The sequence below is a fragment of the Pelodiscus sinensis genome, chromosome 5 (assembly GCF_052426305.1).
Source record: "Pelodiscus sinensis isolate ZL-2025 chromosome 5, ASM5242630v1, whole genome shotgun sequence".
Classification (NCBI taxonomy): domain Eukaryota; kingdom Metazoa; phylum Chordata; order Testudines; family Trionychidae; genus Pelodiscus; species Pelodiscus sinensis.
Window position 1 is genome coordinate 17,777,958 of NC_143056.1, and position 22,094 is coordinate 17,800,051.

Here is a 22,094-nt window from a genome sequence, read left to right on the forward strand (position 1 = left end):
GTTTGTCACTCCTGCTGTGTGTTCTTTTGAAATTAAATTGAAAGAACGCGGCTTTTCTTTCAACGGCGGAAAAACTCATTTCAGTGCTCTTTCGAAAAAAGGCGTTCTTGAATGCAAACAGGGCTTTTTCGAAAGAGAGCATCCAGACTGCCTGGGTGCTTTCTTTCGAAAAAGCTGCTTGCTTTTTCGAAAGTACTGCTTGCAGTCTAGACGCTCTTTTTCAAAAGAGGCTTTTTCGAAAGCGTCTTTCGAAAGAGGCTTGCAGTCTAGACATAGCCCTGGGGAAGAAGAGCACAGAGCTGGGGTGGGCAGGAATGACAGACAAAGGGAGCGGGAGAGAAGGTAACGGGACGGGCTCAGCCAAACTGAAGAGGTTCACAATGGTCTTTGTGTTGCATGCAGCAATCCACCCATCCTGAAATACAACACTTCACATGAGGAAGTGCAGTTATTTAAGACCATAAAGGGTTTTTGTGGTGAATTCAATGCTGCCACCGTCCACTCCATAATGGCGCCCATCCATGGAAGCCTTTGCCTTTTCTGGGCTGCGTCACTGACAATATTCATGTGGTGGTTTACAGATATGAAATTAAAATTAAACCAGACAGGTGCCAAGAGTTAACCAGCCCTGCCCTGCCCACATCTCACTGCAAAATGAACCAGTCCAAAACACCATTGCAATAGCACGCCTCTCTTGTAATGTCAGACTGGCACATTTCTTCTGAAGACTGCATCAGAGAAAGCAAGGCTGATTATCTGACACCAGTTTACTTAACAAAGAAGTTCAGAAAGAGGACATTTGTAATTGCTTCAAAAAGCAGCCTGCAGTTCTATTGTGAATCAGCACCGAAATCAAGATGCATTGTTAAGTGACTGTTCTGAACCTTGACTAACTGGTTTCTAAGCAAGTACCTGAGATTGCCTTCCTGTCCAGTTTTGCTTGCGGGGATTCAGCATAACCACCATGTTCCATATTCTGCTCCACCCTTTTCATCACAGCGCCCTTGAAACTCATCTGAAGTTGGCTAGTGTACTTTTCATGCTGCAGATACAAACAAAAAATGTGTACAAGTCTATGGGGTGCTACATGCACAACAGGCAATAAAAAGAGCACACTATCTCCCCATGTGACCAGGTGAGAACTAGTATTGAGATTGTGCTCTAGACCAAGAATAAACTATATGCCTGAAAAAGCTTTAAAAAAACTATACTAAGAACAATCACCTCTTCCATTAAGGATTCAAGTACCAAATTCCCTCACTGCTCTTTATTCTCACAACAGCATCATGAATTCTTCCCAAACTATCCTTTTATCTACCTTCTCTGAAGGTTTCAGTGCCAGCACATCACATTTTATCATTAGTTGTCTCGTATCTGGACAGAAGGGTCAGAAAGGTATTTTGCGTGAAATCAGGTTCCCTTTAAAGCTGGGCAGTGTTCAATGATCTAATCTAATATGCAGAAAAGGGTGTTTCCGTAAAAATCAGGTCTGAGTAAGTTCAATGAATGAGTCACCTCTGTCCTACCCTCCTACACAAGTAGACTTATGAAACCTGGGATGTGAGACTACAACTGTCAATTGAAGGTTGATGGTTGGTATTGGTATTTCTGGTTCTAAATGCTGTGCAGCTTTGGCATTGCTGGGAACTGTGAAACAACTATGCATTTCATCCGTCATGATCAGGAGGAACGCTGACCAGCACCCAGTGACTAAGGGGTTACCTCAGGTACCTAGCAAAAGGATCGGCATGGGGGGGTTCGGGCAATCAGCTAATAATAATGCAGGTAGGAATTTCAAACTGGAAAAGAGGGGGCTTTCTCTTTTTTGTTTGAGATCAGAGCAGTTTCTCCCAGGTATCAAGGGAGATGGGAGACACTTCTCTCTCCAAGAACGGACTTCTTAAAATGTGTAAGTAAGCAAAAGTTTAGATAGTCTACTAGGGATTATTGTTTTCCCTGTTTGGGGGTTTGGAAATTATGTCTGAGCTGGCTAATTGTTTTTCTCTTTTGTAACTAAGGATTACAGCCCAGGGGCTTTCCCTGAGTATCTATATCAAATGGTGGCTCTTTCCATCTAGCCAATATACTATGCTTGCAACTGCAGTTTTGTTTTGATAGAATAAAAGACTGTGTTTTTTATTCTAATTAACCGGTAGTAGCTGATTCTTGTGTCCTGGAAGGTCTGTCTGTGTGTATCTGCATGCCTCTGACTGAGGGGTCAGCTACAAGACACTGCAGCTTGTTTTTCTCTTTTCTTTTTCAAGCTCTTTTGGGGAAAAAAGCTTGGGGTACCCCTGGGGTTGGTTTCACGTGTCCATCCCGTTTGTGGTTTTTTAATTTTGGGGTTCAAAAGCTTGATGCCACTTAATGCTGGCAGCGAGTCCCCCAAAATCTGGGTATTAGGATTTTGGGGGAAAGTTTTTGTACCAGTGCCTGTAGAGGCAAGGTTTTGGAGCATTCTTGCAGGCCCCCAACTTCTGCATTCATAATGCCAGAGTGGGGAACAGCCTTGACAATCCCAGTGGGGACTGCCTTTCTTTCATGGGTGAGTTTGTTTGGTCTCTGATCCTGAAGCTCATGCTTGGGGGAGCCATTTCACAGAAACTGCTCTGTAAGGAAAGTCCTAGGGAACAACTGGGATCTTTAGAGAGAAAAATGGAGATGGTTACTGAGATTAAACTGAACAAATGTTGGCCTGTTGGAGGAAGCATCAAGTAGCTGACATAAGCCAGAGAACTCAAACAAAGGAATTTACCCTTTGTTGCTTAATTTCTCGGAGGCCATTGATTTTCTGCAGAAGCAAAGTTTAAAGTACAAAGAGTTCATCTTTATACACTAAGGCTGTGTCTACACTGGGCCACTTATTCCGGAAAATCAGCCGCTTTTCCGGAATAAGCTGCAAGCTGTCTACACTGGCCCTTGAATTTCCGGAAAAGCAACGATGCTCTACTATACAAAATCAGCCGCTATTCCGGAAAAGCTACGCTACTCCCGCTCGGGCATAAGTCCTTATTCCGGAACACTGTTCCGGAAAAGGGCCAGTGTAGACAGCCCAGTAGTCTTTTCCGGAAAAAAGCCCCGATTGCGAAAATGACGATCGGGGCTCTTTTCCGGAAAAGCACGTCTACATTGGCCACAGATGCTTTTCCGGAAAAAGGGCTTTTCCGGAAAAGCAGCCTGCCAGTGTAGACGCTCTTTTTCTGGAAATACTTATAATGAAAACTATTCTGTTTTAAGCATTTCCGGAAATTCATGCCAGTGTAGACGTAGCCTAAAGCTTTAGTGCCCATTATTTAACTGTCGGTCATAAAATCATAAATAATTTCAGATAGACGCTATTGTTGGGATAGAAAGAGAAGATCTGGACTAGCTGGGAGATGCAACTATCCTCAAGGTGAGGTCCTGCCAAGCACTCATTAAAGGGAAATCTTGAGTTGTGATTGTTTCTACGCTGCATTATGAAAGGGTATAAGAACTTCAAGCTATACGCCTGCCACTGGTGTGCTGAAAAATTTAGGATGTTGTTATGAACCTGCTGTAGGGTTTTGCTATTTAATGCTGTCAGTGCTTCACATGTACCATACAAAAATACTCTGATGAAGTTGGTTTTACCCATGAAAGCTCATGATTCTATACATTTTTGTTAGTCTCTAAGGTGCCACAGGACTACTCGTTGTTTTTAAAGTTACACACTAACATGGCTACCCTTCTGAAACTTCACACAAAAATAACTTACCTTTAATGCTTCCTCTGGTACTTTGTGTTGAATCTGTTCCAAGACATACATGTTAGAATGTAGAGTGTGCGTTAAGGAAGCAAAGGAGGAGTCAAATACACAGTAATACTATAACTGAAGCAAATGTGATTATAAAACTGGACGAGCCTCAAAGGAAAAACTGAATGAAAAACCTGAAAGCAGTTGTGTCACTACCAGAACTAAACTATCCAATATAATTATTCCCTTAAAACAACAGTGTGCATACCCTGCAACATATATACCAATATCTACAGGCTCTATTGTGCCTTTAGGCACAGCATGGTGCGGTACACAACTGTCCACTCCCTGCTCCTTCTCACCCAGCTGTTAGCTCCATAACTCCTGCCATTCCCCCTCCATACCCAAGCCATAACTGGAATAGTCCCATGTGGTTATGAAAGTGGCTGGAAGGACGGCTTTAGTTCAGAGGTGGGGGACTTAAGGCCCAGGGCCCAGATGTGGTCCTCAGCTTGCCTGGATCCAGCCCTCAAGCCCACTATGGGGCTGGAGTATACAAAATCTACCAGCCTGGGCCCCCCAAGGCTTTGGTGTACCAGGGGAATGTGAGGAGTGTCTTTCTCCATCTCAGGGACCACGTCACTGAGGGGTGGGGGGTTTGCTTCTCACCTGCAAGCAGCCCCCGAATGATTTTCCTGTGGGTCAGCGGCCCAAAAAACGTTCCTCATCCCTGCTTTAGTGCCTCGCACAGCCACATAGGACCAGGGAACAATCCTGCTCAAGACTAGCAATGTAGCTTCTTATGTAGCAAGTCCAGGGTTACCAAGTGGCTTAAAAAAAAAAAATACTGGACACACTTGATCTCAGATGGAGGGGGGAGCAGCCGGGAGGGGAGCAGGGCTGACCAGAAGGAGGTGAGGGGCGGGGGGGAACGGCCAGTGGGAAGCAGGGTTGGTGGGGGGGAGGGGGCAGCGGGGCTGGCCAGGGGGAGATCGGCGGGGGAGAGGGGACGACCAGCTGGCGGGAAGTAGGACTGGCTGGGAGGGGGTTGGGGGCAGTGGGGCTGGCCGGGAGAGGTGGGGGGGGACCAGCTGGTGAGAAGCAGGGCTTGCTGGGAGGGAGTCAGGGACAGTGGGGCTGGCCCGGGCATACGCAGTCCCGGAGCGCTGCCCATCCCATGTACGGTCCCGGCGGAGCGTGAGCGATTCCCTCCCGCCCCCTCGCACAGTTGCGTACTGCCTGGCTGGTAGACACACTCACTTACCTAATTAGAAAATACCGGACATTTTATATGTCCGGTATTTTCTCAATTTGTTTCCCAGACAGAACCCTCAAATACCGAACTGTCTAGTTCAAAACCGACAGCTGGCAACCCTAAGCGAGTCACTCGGAGTGAGTTACTAGAACCTCTCCAAAAAGGACAATAGTCATGTCTTTGGGCCCAGGCAATTACCTCTGTGGATTCCCCACAGAGAATGTATGAAGGAAGCATTCAGCAGTCTAGTCAGAAATAGTCCTATAAAGATTACACAAAGCCGAGGGGGAGACAGGGAGGGAAATGTTAAACTAAAAATAGACACCAGTGACAGGAGCATAGCAGGGAAACATCACTTGTGTGTGAGGGCCTCTCTCAATGAAAAAAGAGCTGCATGCCCTTATGCAATAGAGCTCAGCTGACTCACAGCCAGGCCCTCTCAGAGGCCCAGAGAGGCAGAGCCACTTCCAGCTTTTGAGGCCCCAAGCCAGAGTACAAATAAAATAAAATGATGACACATGAAAACAAAATAAGGCACCACCAAAAAAAAAAAAATGAATGAATATTTTTTAACAAATGCTTTTCTAGCCTTTCTCTATGCAAAAAATTCAACAAGTGTCTAAATGTGAGGCCCCTTTCAGGTTGAGGCCCAGGCCAAATGGCCCTCCTTACCCCAGTTCTCTGGTTGGCCCTGCTCACAACACATGAACGATGCAGCCTTCGGTACAGGGCTGAACAAGAGAATCACAGAATGCACTCTCTAAAATGCCATGGCAAAGAACGGGCAGCAATCAGACTTGGTAGAGTTTGTGCTTGATGACGACTGACCCTGCTGCCCTCACTCTCGTAAGTCTTCTCCGGAGGGGCAACATAAAGACGCCTCATCATTTGCCATATTTCAGCAGGAATATCCAGGAGTAACGGCTGCCCAATAGGCTCTTTGACTAAGATGTGCAATGGAAAAGTTTAGATCTGTATCACAGTCATTAAAATCTACCTTCACTCTAGCCATTGGCCTAATGCCTTGGATGCATTCAAGTTTCCAAGAGTCTCCTTCAGGCTTCTGTAGTATTAACAACAATAAGCAAGATTTTAGCCAGGGAGGTCACAATTCAGCAAGGCACTTGAACCTGTGCCTCACTTAAAATACACAAGTAGTGCAAGACCTTTCACTTTCCACTATGAAATTTCATCCCATTTCTATTACTGAAGTTTTCAAGTTCACGCAGATCTTCCTCAAGTATATTCTGGTCTTCCTCTGTATTGGCAATACCTCCCAACTTTGTGTCATCTACAAATGTTAGTAGCACACTCCCACTTTCTGTGCTAAAGTCAATAATAAAAATGTTAAATATGACTAGGATAGCCTCCGCTTTTACCAGTTGCTTATCCACCCTTCAATTCTCATATTAATTCCCATGTTCTCCAATTTAACTAAGAATTTTCCATGTGGAACTGTAATAAATGCCTTCCAGAAATCCAGGAAGATTTGCTCTACTGCATTTCTTTTGTCTAAAAAATCAGTTATCTTCTCAAAGAAGATGATCAGTTGTCCTGGCACCATTTACCTTTTGTAAAGCAACGCTGTATTTTATGCCAATTACCATCCTTAACTATCTTCTCTTTCAAAATTTGCATACAATCAAGGTCAAACTTACAGGCCTGTAGTTTCCCATATAATTTTTTGTCTTTTTCTTAAAGCTGAGAGAGCTAGACATGGCACCTATGATGAATGGAGATCCTGCTAACAGAAGGCGTGATCCAAAATCCAACAAAATCAAAGGGAGTTGGCATTTGCATGCATTGGATCAACCCCACAGTGGAGAACTTCTAAGCTGATGAGCCATCCAGAGGCTCTACAAGGCACTATCCACACACTTAGTCATTAGCTGTGATTAAGGATATGTCACCCTCAACATAGCAAACAGAGCACTTCAAACAAAAATAGTGTGTCATGCTGTGCTCAGGCAATAAGGATATCGTAGCCAAAGCGAATCACGTCGTTCAGCTTTAGTGTGATGTACTTCTGGTCAGGAATCCGGACATCGTTCACAAAAGTCTGCAAGACAGAAGCACAGGCCTTGTTTTGAGGGAAGGCATAATGTTTATATATTTAATCAAGCAACCCAATGGAACACATGTATACAGCTCTGGAAACACTTAGCTCACCCTCAAAACAAAATATAGTTTGACGATTAGAACTACTCACATTCTGTGTACTGGGTTTAATTTTCTTTAGCTAGTACAGTAACACTCACATGCCCCCATGGAGATCAGTACTACAACATGCTAGGATCTGTACATGTACTTGCTCTGAGGCAGGGCGCTGCCTCAAAAAGCTTACCATTTAAATAAACTGTAGAAACCGGGGATGGGTGGAGGCAGGGCATGCATGAAAGGAAGCTTCTTCATCATTTGTACTGAAGTGGTACCTAAGGCCACATTATGCTTGGTGCTATATAAAATACGGAACTAAAAAATACCCCCACCCAAAAGAGCTTACAACTAATTATTCCCATTTCACAGATGGGGAACTGAAGCCCAGAGAGGTTAAGTGATTTGCCCAAGGCCATACAAGAAGTGTGTGGCAGAGATGGAAATTTGATGCCCGGCCTCCCAATAGAAAAGAAATTAATCCACATGTGAAAATCAGGCAATTGTGTGCAAGTGCGTCTTGTATAGCTGGTTTGAAAATAAAAAAAGTTCACAAACTTATGCAAACAAATGCTGGTGGGAGCTAGACATACTGCTGCACTTAGATCAGAAGACGGGCACTGGCAAACACTGGGAATTATCACATGCTCCAAGGTGGAATTCTACATAGATGGGAAATGAGCATCAAGCTGCCTGATACAGGGTTTTCAGCACAGCAACGCAATTCCTTCCTTGGGTGGGTGAGAGCAGAGTCACTGCTTGCAAAACACAACAAAAACCTGACTCTCTCAAAAGGGACTTTGAAGAAACGGGCTTACAAAGGAAAATGAGCAAATATGTTTGCCGTGCTGGGGCATAACTTTCCCCTCCTAATCCTCTCACAATAGTCCAGATTAAGCACGCATGACAAGCCCAAGAATTAAATCCAGAGAAATAGAGTTTAGAACATAGGGCAAGATCCACAGCTGGAGCAAAATCAGCAAAACTCCATGTGCTTCACAGCTGCAGTGATTTACAGCTGCTGAGGACCTCGTCTGTAGCATCAGAATGAAAAGAGGTACCGGGATGTGAGGGCAGGGTGGACTCCCATTAGGACAGTAGTGGATAAAATATGGACTGTGGGCTGGATCTGATCCACCAGATATTTGAATCTGACCCACAATGACCCCTCCCTCCCAGGCTAGTAATGTCCCGCAGCCCAGTAGGGCCCTCAGACAGGCTTCCCCACACTCCATTCAAAGCAGCCAGCTGCTGAGCCAAACATGTCTCTGAGTGCCTGCCTGCCTCTAGGAGGAGGGGAGAGAAGGGCAGTGGATAGACACATGCCACCTTGCCCAGCATACTCCTCACAGCAGCAACTGGCCGGTTTCCAGCCAATGGGAGCTGCAGGGGCATTGCCCCCTCCCTCCCAGGGGCAAGCAGCGACACACTTGCCCCAAAAGCCAGCAGCTTTGAACAGTGTGTGGGGCTGCAGCAGGCGGCCAGCCTGCCCGAGCACCTGACTGGTCAATGAGCCAGGAGCCACTTATGAAAATCCTCCCAGCCAGAGCCTAAACTTGATACCCGCTCCTGCACTGAAACACCCTTCTGAAACCAAGTTCCCTCCCAGACCCTATACTCCCACCCTTTGCCCCAGGTCCTGCACCCAAACTCCATCCCAGACTTGCACCTCTCCATTAATATACCAGAAAAGTGCAGCCCATGACCACTTACAAATTCTTGCAGTGTCCCACTGTGACAATTATTGCCCATCCCCACCTTTGAGAGTACAAAGGTCCCTATGCAGAGCTTACCTCCTCCACTGAGTGCTGGTTTGTTATATTTACTACTAAATATTAATGTTTATTTAAAGCAAGCGCACAGCAGCTTGCATCACCTCGGCCGTCACCTATCAGCCCCCTTCAGCAGCTGCTGCTTCTTTGCCAGGGTGACTTACCTGCCTCACAAGTTCTTATCTCGTGCGCCAGCGACAGGATTTATGAAACAAAACAACAAACATGGAGCACTCCTGCAGAGCTTTCCATTTCCAAATCCCTTTACTAACTCTTAGCTTCCCTATACATAATGCATCAGAGAGACACACAATGCACATTGCATAGAGGATAATGGAGAGTCCCAAGCCTGGTCTACATACAGTTTTTGTACCACTGTACTATTAAGGGGAGGTGATTTTTTTTTAAACCAAGATAGTTATAGTAGTACATCCCCTAGGCTATGTCCACACTGTTGGTTTTTAGCAGAAGAGGACATGCAAATGAAGCGCTCATTTACAAATCTCATGCTTAAATTTGCATATTCTCTTCTGATTCTTTTTGCGGAAGAGGTTTTTGCGAAGAAAAAAAAAACCCACAGCGTAGACTAGGCCATTTTTCAGAAAAAACCCCTTTTGCGCAAGATCCTGTAAACCTCATTTTTTAAGGAATAAGGGATCTTGAGCAAAAGGGTTTCGTTCCAAAAATGGCCCCGTCTACACTGCGGGGTTTTTCGCAAAAACCTCTTTCGCAAAAAGGATCGGAAGAGAATATGCAAATGAGAGTCTAAGATTTGCAAATGAGCGCTTCATTTGCATTTTCTCTTCCGCAAAAAACAAACAGTGTGGATGTAGCCCTACGGTGGACACAGTTATACCAGTACAAAGGTGCCTTATGCAGATACAATGCACTCTTCTTTCCCACCAGAAATGGCTGTATCAGTATCAAGTGTCAATAGAGCAATATAACTGCATCAGCAGTAGGGGGCCAAACACCCTTAATTCCACCACTTTAGCTAACGCAGTACAACTTGGGTGTGTAAACAAGCCCTAAGGGTACGTTTACACAGCAGCGTTATTTAAGAATAGCTGACGTTATTCCGAAATAACACCACGCACATCTACACAGAAAGCCTTTTATTTCGAAATAATTTCGAGCTGGAAGACTTCTTACTCTGACTCATCATAACCCTCATTTCATGAGGAGTAAGGGAAGTCAAAGGAAGACTGCTCTTCCTTCCAAATCCTGCTGTGTAGACAGCGCCAAAAGCCATACTAAACTATTTTGACTTCAGCTACACAATTGATGTAGTTGAAGGCTTGCGTAGATTAATTCAACGTTAGCCCTGCTGTGTAGACATTCCCTAAGTGACTTGCCTGAAACCATATGCTGCGTGGATGCCAGAAAAGGATACTCAAGTGTACCTGTCTCCCAGCTCTGTGCTGAATTCATCAGGCCAAGAGGCCCCTCAGTTTTCACAACAGAAGTAGGCAGGGAGGGAGGAATGGTGGGGATCTATTCCAATGATTTAAAAAGTAATTTTTAAATGCTTTATCTCAACAGAGAAATTAAATGGCATTCCACACCGTTAATTAGGAATTCCACATTGTTAATTAGGAAGACAGTTGACTTGTCCAAGGTCACCCTGCTTCACATGAACAGCTGACAGAAGAGGCTTTATTAGTTTTACAGTTTTATACTGCCAGTCAGAAAGTGTCAATGCAGAACCCATTTTGGCCCAGGTGTGGAGGGAAGAAGAGGAACTGTAGTCTCTCTTTTCTAATTGGCTCTATGACTGAATTAGTAACTGGAGAGTTCAGCAAGGCTGGAGGTGGGGCAGAGAAAGAGGGAGCACCAAAATAATGGAAAATCACTTCAGTGGATGTGTGTTTATCTTCTAGTTAAACAAACAAAGTCATTAACCAAACCAGCCATGCACACACTTAGGCAGGTCTTCAGCTTCATTCACCTGAATCCCACAGACTCAAAATGCATCTACTTTTGTAAGTTAAAGTTAAGCATGCTCATAAATGTATGATTAGGATTTAGACATGCACAGTGCATATGTTTTAGCCAGCGGATGAGTTTACAACTTACCCCATTTAAGCTCCCCAGATCCTTCACCCTGTGCTCATCTTTGTCCTTGTCATAGTTGATTACAGCATGCTGCTTATCCACACTGCGGGACTGGAAACAAAAGCATAATGAACTTGAGACTGGCCAGACACCAGAGGTTATGGTAATCAAAACAAAGTGGAGATATTCCCCTTACCTGGTATGGGGATAGGTGGAAGATTACACATTATTAATTCTATAAATAGTCAGAGGATAAACAGGAAAAGCTGACATGACTGTTCTAAATATTCCATTGAACTCATTATCATAGAATATTAGAATACTAGGACTGGAAGGGACCTCTAGAGGTCGCATCTAGTCCCCTGTCCTCATGGCAGGACCCACTGCTGTCTAGACTATCCCTGCTAGACATTTATCTAACCTACTCTTAAATATCTCCACAGGTGGAGATTCCACAACCTCCCTGGGCAATTTATTCCAGTGTTTAACTACCCTGACAGTTAGGAACTTTTTCCTAATGTCCAACCTAAACCTCCCTTGCTGCAATTTAAGCCCATTGCTTCTTGTTCTATCCTCAGAGGCCAGGAAGAACAAGTTTTCTCCCTCCTCCTTGTGATACCCTTTTAGATATCTGAAAACTGCTCTCATGTTCCCTCTCAATCTTCTCTTTTCCGAGCTAAACAAGCCCAATTCTTTCAGTCTTCTTTCATAGGTCATGTTCTCTAGATCTTTACTCATTCTTGTTGCTCTTCTCTGGATCTTCTCCAATTTCTCCACATCTTTCTTGAAATGTGGTGCCCAGAACTGGACACAATACTCGAACTGAGGCCTAATCAGTGCAAAGTAGAGCGGAAGAATGACTTCTCATGTCTTGCTCACAACACACCTGCTAATGCATCCTAGAATCATGTTTGCTTTTTTTGCAACAGCATCACATTGTTGACTCATATTTAGCCTGTAGTCCACTATAACCCCTAGATCCCTTTCTGCCATACTCCTTCCTAGACAGTCACTTCCCATTCTGTATGTGTGAAACGGATTGTTCCTTCCTAAATGGAGCACCCTGCATTTGTCCTTATTAAACTTCATCCTGTTTACCTCAGACCATTTTTCCAATTTGTACAGATCATTTTGAATTATAACTCTGTCCTCCAAAGCAGTTGCAACCCCTCCCAGCTTGGTATACCTGCAAACTTAATAAGCATACTCTCTATGCTGACATCTAAATTGTTGATGAAGATATTGAACAGAACCGGTCCCAAAACAGATCCCTGTGGAACCCCACTTGTTATACCTTTCCAGCAGGATTGTGAACCGTTAATAACTACTCTCTGAAAATGGTTATCCAACCAGTTATGTACCCACCTTATAGTAGCCCCATCTAAGTTGTATTTGCCTAGTTTATTGATAAGAATATCATGTGAGACCGTATCAAATGCCTTACTAAAGTCTAGGTATACCATGTCCACTGCCTCTCCCCTATCCATAAGTCTCGTTACCCTATCAAAGACAGCTATCAGATTGGTTTGACACGATTTGTTCTTTACAGGTCCATGCTGGCTGTTCCCTATCACCTTATTATCTTCCAAGTGTTTGCAGATTATTTCCTTAATTACTTGCTCCATTATCTTTCCTGGCACAGAAGTTAAGCTCACAGGTCTGTAGTTTCCTGGGTTGTTCTTATTTCCCTTTTTATAGAGGAGCACTATATTATGATTAGTCGTGTGCTGAAAGTTTAGCACAAGGATAAGAGTTTGCAAGACTGGTGCCTACCAGTCCATCTCAGATAACAGACAAACCTACTTAGCAATTTTTTTTAACATTTATTACCAAATTATTTTTAAAAGGAAAAATTCATTTAAAGCCACCGTTTTTAAGGCAGGATTTAAAAGTGTGACAGCAGCACACACTCAAACCAAACTAACCACACTTAAAAACTGGGGCAGATTCCCAGCTTCTGTCAATTCTCATTGCTCCATATTTACACCAGCCAAGAATCTGCTGCCTTATCTTTTGGAACTTTCCTATTTTTAGTCATGTCTTTGTATTTCTAATCTCATTTTATTTAGTTACTTTCCAAGATGCAAATGCAGCTAGATTTTCTTTAAATGATTTTCCCCCCATACTTTGGCTTTGCATCGCTTTCCTTTGTGCATGTGTACAAGTTCAATCTCGCAGATTAGTTGCATAATTAAATGCGAGAATGTTCGGGTTTGGGTTTTTAAAAATAAGTTTTTTAAAATATCACTAAGCAAAATCCAATTTTAAAACAAATTGTCGTTATGTTCAATGGGATGGGTGATTGCACACATCACTTCCTTGTGTTTTGTTCAAACACAGTAAAGACGATACCAGCTTTTGTGGTGGATATTTACATTTTTCGCTCAAGACATGTAACACATTTCCATCTAAGTTTCTTCTTTATTCGGAGAAAGATGTTCACTTCCTTTTTAATAATAAAAGGAACTTAATTGTCTAAAATCTCTGTTCTGGGAATACAGTAAAAACTCTGTTATCCAGCTCTCAATTAACCAGAAAGATCAATTAACCAGCACTTCTGGTATCTCCCAACAGGCATGTTGACAGCAGGCGGTCGTTGCAGGAACCCTGCTTCCTAGTGCAGTTGCCAGCTCCAGCCCTGGGGCAGCCTGTGTTAGGTCTTTGGCTGCTCCCAGGGTGGAGGGGGGGGGAGGGTGGAGCTTGGGCCCCCAGCCCTGCCCTCCCCAAGCAAGTGCCCTATCCCCTAGGCCACTCCAGAGCACAGCCCACCTCCCTATATGGGGAGTTTCAGGGAGCTCTAGCCCCCAACATTACCCTCCCCAAGTGAATGCCCTATTCCCTAGGCCACTCTGCAACACCCCCTCCGTACCTTCCAGGCATCCCTTATGCTTCCTTCCGAGTGCTAGAGCCAGCTCCTGCTCTGGGGTAGCTTGTGTTGGCTGAACAGCTGCTCCCAGGGTGGGTGTGGTGGGGGATTCGAACCTAGCACCTTGTGGTCCCCAGGGATGGGTTACTGCAGCAGCAGCCAGAGCCCGAGCCCTTTAAATTTCCACTGGAGTGTTGGGTGGCACTGAAATGCTGGTGGAGGAAGCCTAGCTTCCAGCCCCACCCCTTCTGTCCAAGGCCCTGCCTCTTCCAGGAAAATGGAGACTGGCCCTTCCGCCACCTTGCCCAGGGGCCAGCAATTCTGTCAACCTCCCTGTCTCCCAATCTTCCATCTAGTAACAGGGACAGTATACTGCCCAGCATACCATGCGATTGCATATTCTGCACTCTACTTTCATGCAAGAGAGGCAGAAGACAAGTAAGCAAGCTGAAATCAGGGATTTAGTCAAAAAAGCAGCTTCCAGGATGTGTCGTAGGGTCATTACAGACTCAGCCCAATCTCCTTCACCTTCCACATCTACAGTGATAATTGATGTTGATCATGACGACTCTGAGGCACTGCAAGACCCTGACGTGCCTTCTGAATCATCACAGAAAGATTCAATTATGTTCAGTATAGTTTAGCGTTAAGTGCATTTTTAGTGATCTAGGTGTACGCCATGAGCTGCCCATAGTGATTTGTGGTGTCAAAAGATAACCTACTGTACAGAAAACATTACCTATATATACCTAAGGGCTTTGAGAAACCAACTCCTCTGTGGTGCAGAACTGCTACTATATTGGTGAGTACCGATGGACTATTTTACACCCTATTTGTTTTATTGTATTCTAATTCTTTGAAAATGTGTATTCCACTGGTGAAGTATAACTCTCAGTTAACCAGAATACTCAATTAACTAGTACCCCTCCCTCCATTCCCCCAACATGCCATATAACAGAGTTTTCCTGTACCTACACACAGATAACTTTATTCAAATAATTAGCCCCAGTGATTTTTTATGATGTTAACTGCACTCAGTAAATTTAATCTTCAAAATGCACAAATTAGCTGCAGGTAAAATAAACTGTTTCTTTAAAGTTTTGAAAAAATTAATGAGGTTATTGACACTGTCTGCTCTATATTTAGGATTATTTTCCATTTCCCAATATGACCTGAATTCTAAATGGAAAAACTAGATCAGTCAATGAAAAGCCCATCAATATAAACCTCTGTGGTATCTCTTGGTATCCACAAAATGAACAAACTGTTGGAAGAGAGGGGCTGCTCCCCTTCTCCAGGTACATACACACTGGCTTCCATAATGCTATTCTCAAAATGGCTCTGCCAAGTTGCTTTTAAGCAAACGGAGGCCTTCACTATTTCATGAGAATTCCAGTATTAAAACAAAAGGATGGCTTTTTTTGGTGACAAATATTGTAATACTTTGCTAGAATTTTTCTCCCTTGCTGATGTCAAACATGCCACTAATGTTCCTAGCAGCAGATAAATCCTCAGCTTTTTCTTCTTTTTCTAGACTAAGGAAATGTGGGCTCCCAAATGACCCCAATGAGTTGACTGGAAACAAACATATATTCCAGTTGGGGGATATGTGTATATATCATGTGATATCCTGCATCATTTGCAACCTGCTGCAGACAGCAGAAGTTATTGCTTAGATAGTTTTTAAAACAGCTTTGTCTCGGGCTGCATCACTAATACTGTGATATCTCAGTAAAACCCAATCTGTAAGTAAAAGGGGTCGCCAGTGTATGTAAATATAGTCAGTTCCAAATGAAAAACGATCCTTACTGCTCATGCAATTCAAACTGCCATGCCATCCAATAGGTGTTATTACTCTAGTAGTTGAGACAGGAAGTTATCACTAACTACTGTAGTTAAAGCTGTGCAACAGTTTCCATTACAGGCAGTCCCCAGGTTACATACAAGATAGGGACTGTAGGTTTGTACTTAAGTTGAATTTGTACTTAAGTCGGAACTGGCGTCCAGATTCAGCCACTGCTGAAACTGACCAGCGGCTGACTACAGGAAGCCCAAGGCAGAGTTTCTCTGCCCCGGGCTTCCTGGAATCAGCCGCTGATCAGTTTCAACAGCAGCTGAATCTGGACGCCTGGGACAGAGCAGCTGGGGCACAGCCGGTTGGTCCCACAGCGCGCCGCTCCTCGGCGCTACTGGACCAACCCGGCATCACCCCAGCTGCTCTACCCCAGGTGTCCCCAAGTCAGCTGCTGCTGAAACTGATCAGTGGCTGATTCCAGGAAGCCCGGGGCAGAACAACTCTGCCTCGGGCTTCCTGAAGTCAGCCGCTGGTCAGTTTCAGCAGCGGCTGACTTGGGGACGCCTGGGGCAGAGCAGCTGGGGTGCTGCTGGGTTGGTCCAGTAGCACTGCTCCTAGGCGCTACTGGACCAACCCAGCAGCACCCCAGCTGCTCTGCCCCAGGCATCCTGATTCAGCCACTGCTGAAACTGACCAGCAGCGCCCAAGCTGCTCTACCACAGGCATCCGCGAGAAAAGCCTGGTCTGCTGTAAGTCGGATCCGCGTAACTCGGGGACTGCCTGTACATGAAAATGTCTTCTGGACAACTAACATTGCACACAGAAAAGTAACATTAAAGAGCATCCCCCAAGCTCCAATACATTTATACCAAGCCCCAAACAAATAATACATAACAACAACACCTTCTAGCTCTTATATAATGCCTATTCTATCACTACATCACAGAGCACTTCCCAGTCATTAATGTATTAATCCTCTGAGGGAGGGAAGTGCTATTATTCCCATTCTACAGATGAAGAGCAGAGAGGCTAAGTGACTTGGCCAGGGTCATACAAGTCTGTGGCAAGGAAGAAAATTGAACCTCACTCTCAAGTCCTAGGCTTTTGCCCTAGCCATTGGACCCCATAGTGCATGACAGAAACTCAGGACAAGAGATGGATGGAAGGATACATACATGGGGCCTACTTACACAGGAAGTAAAATAAGTTCATTTTTATGTTTTATTTGTATTGCAGTAGCACCTTGGCACCCCAGTCATGGACCAGGACTATGTCTTGCTGGGTGCTGCATAAACAGAACAAAAAAAGGTCCCTATCACAAAGAAGTTGCAGGTTCCCGTCTCCTATCATAAGCAATTCTTTCTGTAACCTCAGTGTTATGACTCTTTGCCTCTGAGGTAAATAAAGAAGAAAGTGGATGCCAAATGTGTATGGAATGTGGGCAACTTTGGGCCTAAAACAAGGGACCCTCTGAGAGGGTTGCATGTGTCTCAGGACCATGGGTGCCTTTGGTACAGACATCTCCCTCTACAGGCTGTCACTCTGCCTCCAGGACAATCGAGTCTCAGATGTAATTTCACAACGCCAAAAGACAACCCAACTGTGAATGCAGGATATGTCTGTATTGTAATGGAAGGCAAGCAAGGAACCTATTCTTTCAGAAGCGGAGTGCTCACTACCCATCGTGTTTGCCTACATTAAGTCTTACAGGTCTGTTCTGTCGGTAGGCCCATATCTGTTTGAGAGCAGAAGTAGCCAGTTATGGCATCCCTTCCGATTAACGGAAATAACTCTTACTTTCGGTATACCAGCAACCTCGAGGGCTGGAGGCTGATCAACCCTTTGTTCTTCCGGTTTTGAGCAGAATGCTTCATATCCCACTCATGAACAAGAGGTACTGATTAGCTTCCAAGGGTCAGTCTACCGCCTGATCTAACTCTGGTGGATAGAGACCCACAAAGCAGGAACAGCCTCATTTACACCAGCATTTTAGGAACCATCGGTTTATTCAGCATTTTGCCTCAATGAGGTGGATGAAGGTGATAAAGTGAGGAAACGTGTTTAATTGCATCTTCCATGCCAAAAATATATAAGGACTCTAGGTCAGTACTTCTCAACCAGGGATCCGGGGTAGGGAGTCCACCAAAAACTAGAGTGCAGGACCAGTGTTGGACTTGCTGGGGACCAGGGCAGAAGGCCAAAGCCCAAGCCCTGCCGTGAGGGGCCAAAGCTACAGCCTGAGCAAGAAAGCTTTGAGGGGCTCTGGGCAATTGCACTGATTGCTAGTCCCTAATGCCAGGCCTGGCTTTTAAGCTACTGGATCTGCAAGAAAATAATTGTGGCACAGGCGAGCCAAAGAATTTTTATAGCAAGTTGGTGGTCTCCAGAAGCTGGTCTATGTAATGTGGCTGGACATAGTTAAAACAAAAAAGCTGCTATCCAAATTTCCCACAATAAGATGTTTTTAAAAAACAAAAATCTGCAAGAGAATGTTTAAAACAAGAATTATAAAGCAAAAAAGCCAAGCAAGAGAAGCTAATGTATTTCCTTAGAAGGAGCAAAGTCAGAGATGGACGCTAAGCATTCCAATACCAGTACAAGTATCACCTCTATTCCGCTGAGAAACAAACAGGGACTCTTCATCCCAAATGATGGGGATGGAAGAACAACTGTTTATTTGGAAGCCTACAGCTAGAAAGAGTCAAACAGAAGGCGAGACCCTAGGGAAGTGGGAGCAGAAGGAAAAATTCTAAATTTCTGCAGTTGTAGTACCAGGTCTGTACATGGGAGTGTGCAAAGAGTGTGAAAGCTCTCCCCCATGGACCCCTAAGTAAGCATGTTCCAGCCAGCCAGGGGAAAGCAGGAGCAGTGCGCTGCCCAAGCCTCCCTCCCCCATCATCTGGCCAACTAGGGGAAGGCTAGGGCTGATTTCCCTGCTTACTTGGGGAACGATAGGGGGGTGCATTCATACCCTGGCTGTTCACATTTACAGAAAAAAGCACCCCCCACACAGAAATTCCTGTGTACGGGCCTGAGTACAGAGCCTATAATCAGTTCAAATAACTTACCTTGTAGACAAAAAACACACTTTTCAAAAACACTCGGTAACAGTATTTAGCAGATTTTCTGACAGGTAAAATGGATCAATATAATATTAACTTACAGAGTATTTCTTTTCTGGAAATATAATTATTTCTTAATGTTATATTGCTTTGTTTCTCCATTACAGTCTATAAACTCACCATGTTTTAACTATCTACAATTTACCATTTGCCCCAAATAAACAAAATTATCCAAAAGGAGAAGTACTGTACACTTTGATAATCCCCCTGGCCCCAGTCCTAATACTTGGGGGGGGGGGGCTTTTCTGGGTGGGGGACCGCTGACCCACAGAAAAATCAGTCAGGGGCTGCACACAAGTGAGAAGCAAAAAACAAACCTCACTGACATGGCCCGACTGAGGAGGAGAAAGACACTCCCCACATTCCCCTTGTACACCAGAACCTAGAAGGGTCCAGGCTAGTAGATTTTGTGCACTCCATCCCTGTGGTGCAGCAGCGGGGGGCTGGATCATCAGCATGGGCTCCCCAATGTTGGGTGGAAGGAACCCTAAATCTCAGGGGACACATCCAGGCAAGCCAAGCGCTGCATCCAGCCCCTGGGCCTTCCGTTTCCCACCCATGGCCTAATCGACGGAGGCATATTTCCAGACTTACACACCTAAATCCTTGTATATCAGTCTGAAAACCTAACCCAGCATCCTGCGCCAACCCTTTCATTCACTGCGACTATTCATGCAGCCAAGCGGCACGTTGGTGGTCCTTGAAATTCTCTCGCCACGTAGCTTCAAATCCTGAGCATGCTGGGTTAGAACGTAAGAAGCTTAAAAATATGGTTCGGCAGTACAAGAATCCAAACCAGCAGCATCCCCATGCAGGGACCGCAGAGAACAGCTACTGTGTGGCAGGTTTCCATAGCTCTATGGATAGAGACAGGGGACCAGCTCAGAGGGTTGCATGTGCCTCAGGAATGACGCAGGAAACAAAGAGGAAAGAAAACTGTGGGCTGCGGACAGATTCAAAGTGAGATCCACAGGCCGGGGGGAGGGAGGGCAAGAGGGGAAAATTAAGCTGTCTCTTAGGCTATGTCTAGACTGCAGGCTTCTTTCGAAAGAGGCTCTTTCGAAAGCATCTTTCGAAAGAGCCTCTTTCGAAAGATCGCGTCTAGACTGCAGGCGGATCTTTCGAAAGAGAAATCCGCTTTTTCGAAAGAGAGCACCCAGCGAGTCTGGATGCTCTCTTTCGAAGACGGCCTCTTTACATTGAAGAACGCCTTCTTTCGAAAGAGGAGCTTTCGAAAGAAGGCATTCTTCCTCGTGAAATGAGGTTTACCGCCATCAAAAGAAAAGCCACGTTCTTTCGAAATAATTTCGAAAGAACGCGGATTGAGTCTGGACGCAGGGGAAGTTTTTTCGGGAAAAGGCTACTTTTCCCGAAAAAACCCCTGAGTCTGGACACGGCCTTACATTTCCCCATGTGCTTTAGTCACAGTCATAGCCCAGCTCTGTAAGGATGCGTCTAGGTAGCACCCTTCTGTTGGAATAAGCTACACAAATTGCGTAGCTTATTCCGAGTCTAAACCGAAAGAGCTTATTTTGAAATTTGGCGCTGTGTAGACAGCGCCAAATTTCAAAATAAGGCACTATTCCGACAAATCCCTTAACCCTCGGGATGCCAGAATAGCGCACCTGCTATTTTGGGAAATAGCGAGAACATTTAAAGATGCAACATTGCTATTTCAGGATACTGCCGGTATCCCGAAATGGTGCCGCAGTCTAGACGTACCCTAAGTAGAGATCCATATTGACTCTGTTTCTCCCCAGGCTCAGCACAGGACCCACTGTCAAAACCCTTCTGCTCATTACGCACAGGATCAAGATTTGGAATCCAAACTTGCCAATGCTGGGAGGGATCATGGGCCCGGAGATAAGACCGGAAGAAAGCTGTGATTGTTAGGCTCAAAAGCTGCAGCCTCCGTGCATTAAACCTACGGTTTTGTCACAGGAAGGCCAAATGTAAGTGGTGCCGAGACGGGAGCACTGTTTCAAATTTCAAGCGTTTCACTGGGGGAAGGGGCAGTCCAGGAGCCACTTAGGCCCACTGCAGGGACTGAACCTCCCCCCAGTGTGGGCACCTTGTGTTGCTGGAAAGGAATTTAGGGTCTTCCCTCCTTGTCCCCCCACCCCTATGCCCTCAGCTTCCTAGAAGTGAGCTGCCATCATTGCCCAGAGTGCTCAGGAATGCAGGGACCAGACTCAATCTCAGTGGCAGCACAGGCGCCCCCTCCCCATATCCCTTCCTCCATGTAGCAGATCCCTGCCAGGCCTGGCTCCCACAAGCCCTTGGACGCTGCTGCCAGCAGCGGGACCAGACTCCACCTGGATCCATGCACCTCAGTGCCCTGCCTCAGGATGGGACCATGAACGGCCTCCCCCTGACAAAGAGAACGGCCTAGCTTGAGTTGTATGATGGTTAAACCCAGGAGGGTTGGTTCCTTGCCCCACCCTACCTAAATGATACCCCGTGTTTCCCACTGGCATGCAGCCCAGCTGCCCCTCCCTCACAACTCAGAGCAGCCAGGCCAAATCTGTGAGCGCATTGTGAAAAAGCTGCCGTGAATGCATAAAGTTGCAGCTTCCACAACGAAATTGCGATCTGCAACTTCCTACCAGTCTGAGAGAGAAAATAAATACGGGCTGGCAGTGGCTGCGTCCGGCCTGTTCGTGACAGTCTGATGTGTGTCACTGGCACTCAGATAACTGCAGCGCTCTGGCGGCAACCTGCAGTGAGCATTCACTCTAAGTCGCATACTTTCCATGCTGAGCAGGTCACACCTCTGTCAGTCTCAGTTATCCCTAGCGCTCTGGGTAATGCTCAGAGCTAGCCACAGTGCAAAGCAGAGACTGTCCCAGTAGGAAATTTAACCTCCTGCTGCCAGCCTTTTAAAGGGGCCACCGGACTGATTTAAAAACCTCGTGCTCTGAAATCTGTTCATTCGTTTTTCGTACAAGGTCAGTGCTGATGGACCCAGTTTGTCAGCAGGCAGGATTGAACCTGGGACCTATGAGGCTAAAGCTCTGAGCTTCTACTACGGCAACTGTCACCAACCCAATGACTGCAATCGAATGGTTGATAACGGAGCCTCAGCCAGTTGCTTGTGAGCTGCCCCGGGCCACTACAAGTCCAGCAGCACAGCAGCACGTTTCTGTGCATCCCTTTGGGGAGGTGGACAGTGTCTCCACAAGCTGCCCGCACCAGGCAGCACCACCCCACAGCTGGGAGGACAGTACTAGGGATGGAATCATGCAGCTGCCTTCCCCTCCAGTCAGGGGCCACAGAGACATGCCTGCAGTCAGCCGCTTCTAGGAGTGGCATGGGGCCATGCTATGCAGGCAGCTATCTGAGCCCTCCTGTGCTGCCACT

At 45.6% G+C, this 22,094-nt stretch overlaps 1 protein-coding gene across 5 annotated transcripts in view; it reads right to left on the minus strand.

Annotated features, from left to right (window-relative positions):
- The window catches only part of CEP170B (centrosomal protein 170B), a 91,760-nt gene that overhangs the window by 56,481 nt on the left and 13,185 nt on the right, over window positions 1-22,094 (minus strand). For 4 of the 5 annotated variants that reach the window (XM_075926448.2, XM_075926447.2, XM_075926446.2 and 1 more), the window contains exons 1-2: window positions 3,737-3,826; window positions 913-1,042 (exon numbers count right to left, since the gene is read on the minus strand). In XM_075926448.2, coding sequence (XP_075782563.2) covers window positions 913-1,042; window positions 3,737-3,787 — 181 coding nt within the window. In that variant the 5' untranslated portion in view covers window positions 3,788-3,826. Of the gene's footprint in view, window positions 1-912; window positions 1,043-3,736; window positions 3,827-6,950; window positions 7,030-10,972; window positions 11,063-22,094 lie in introns of those variants that run through there. The other variant, XM_089778335.1, reaches the window with a different exon arrangement.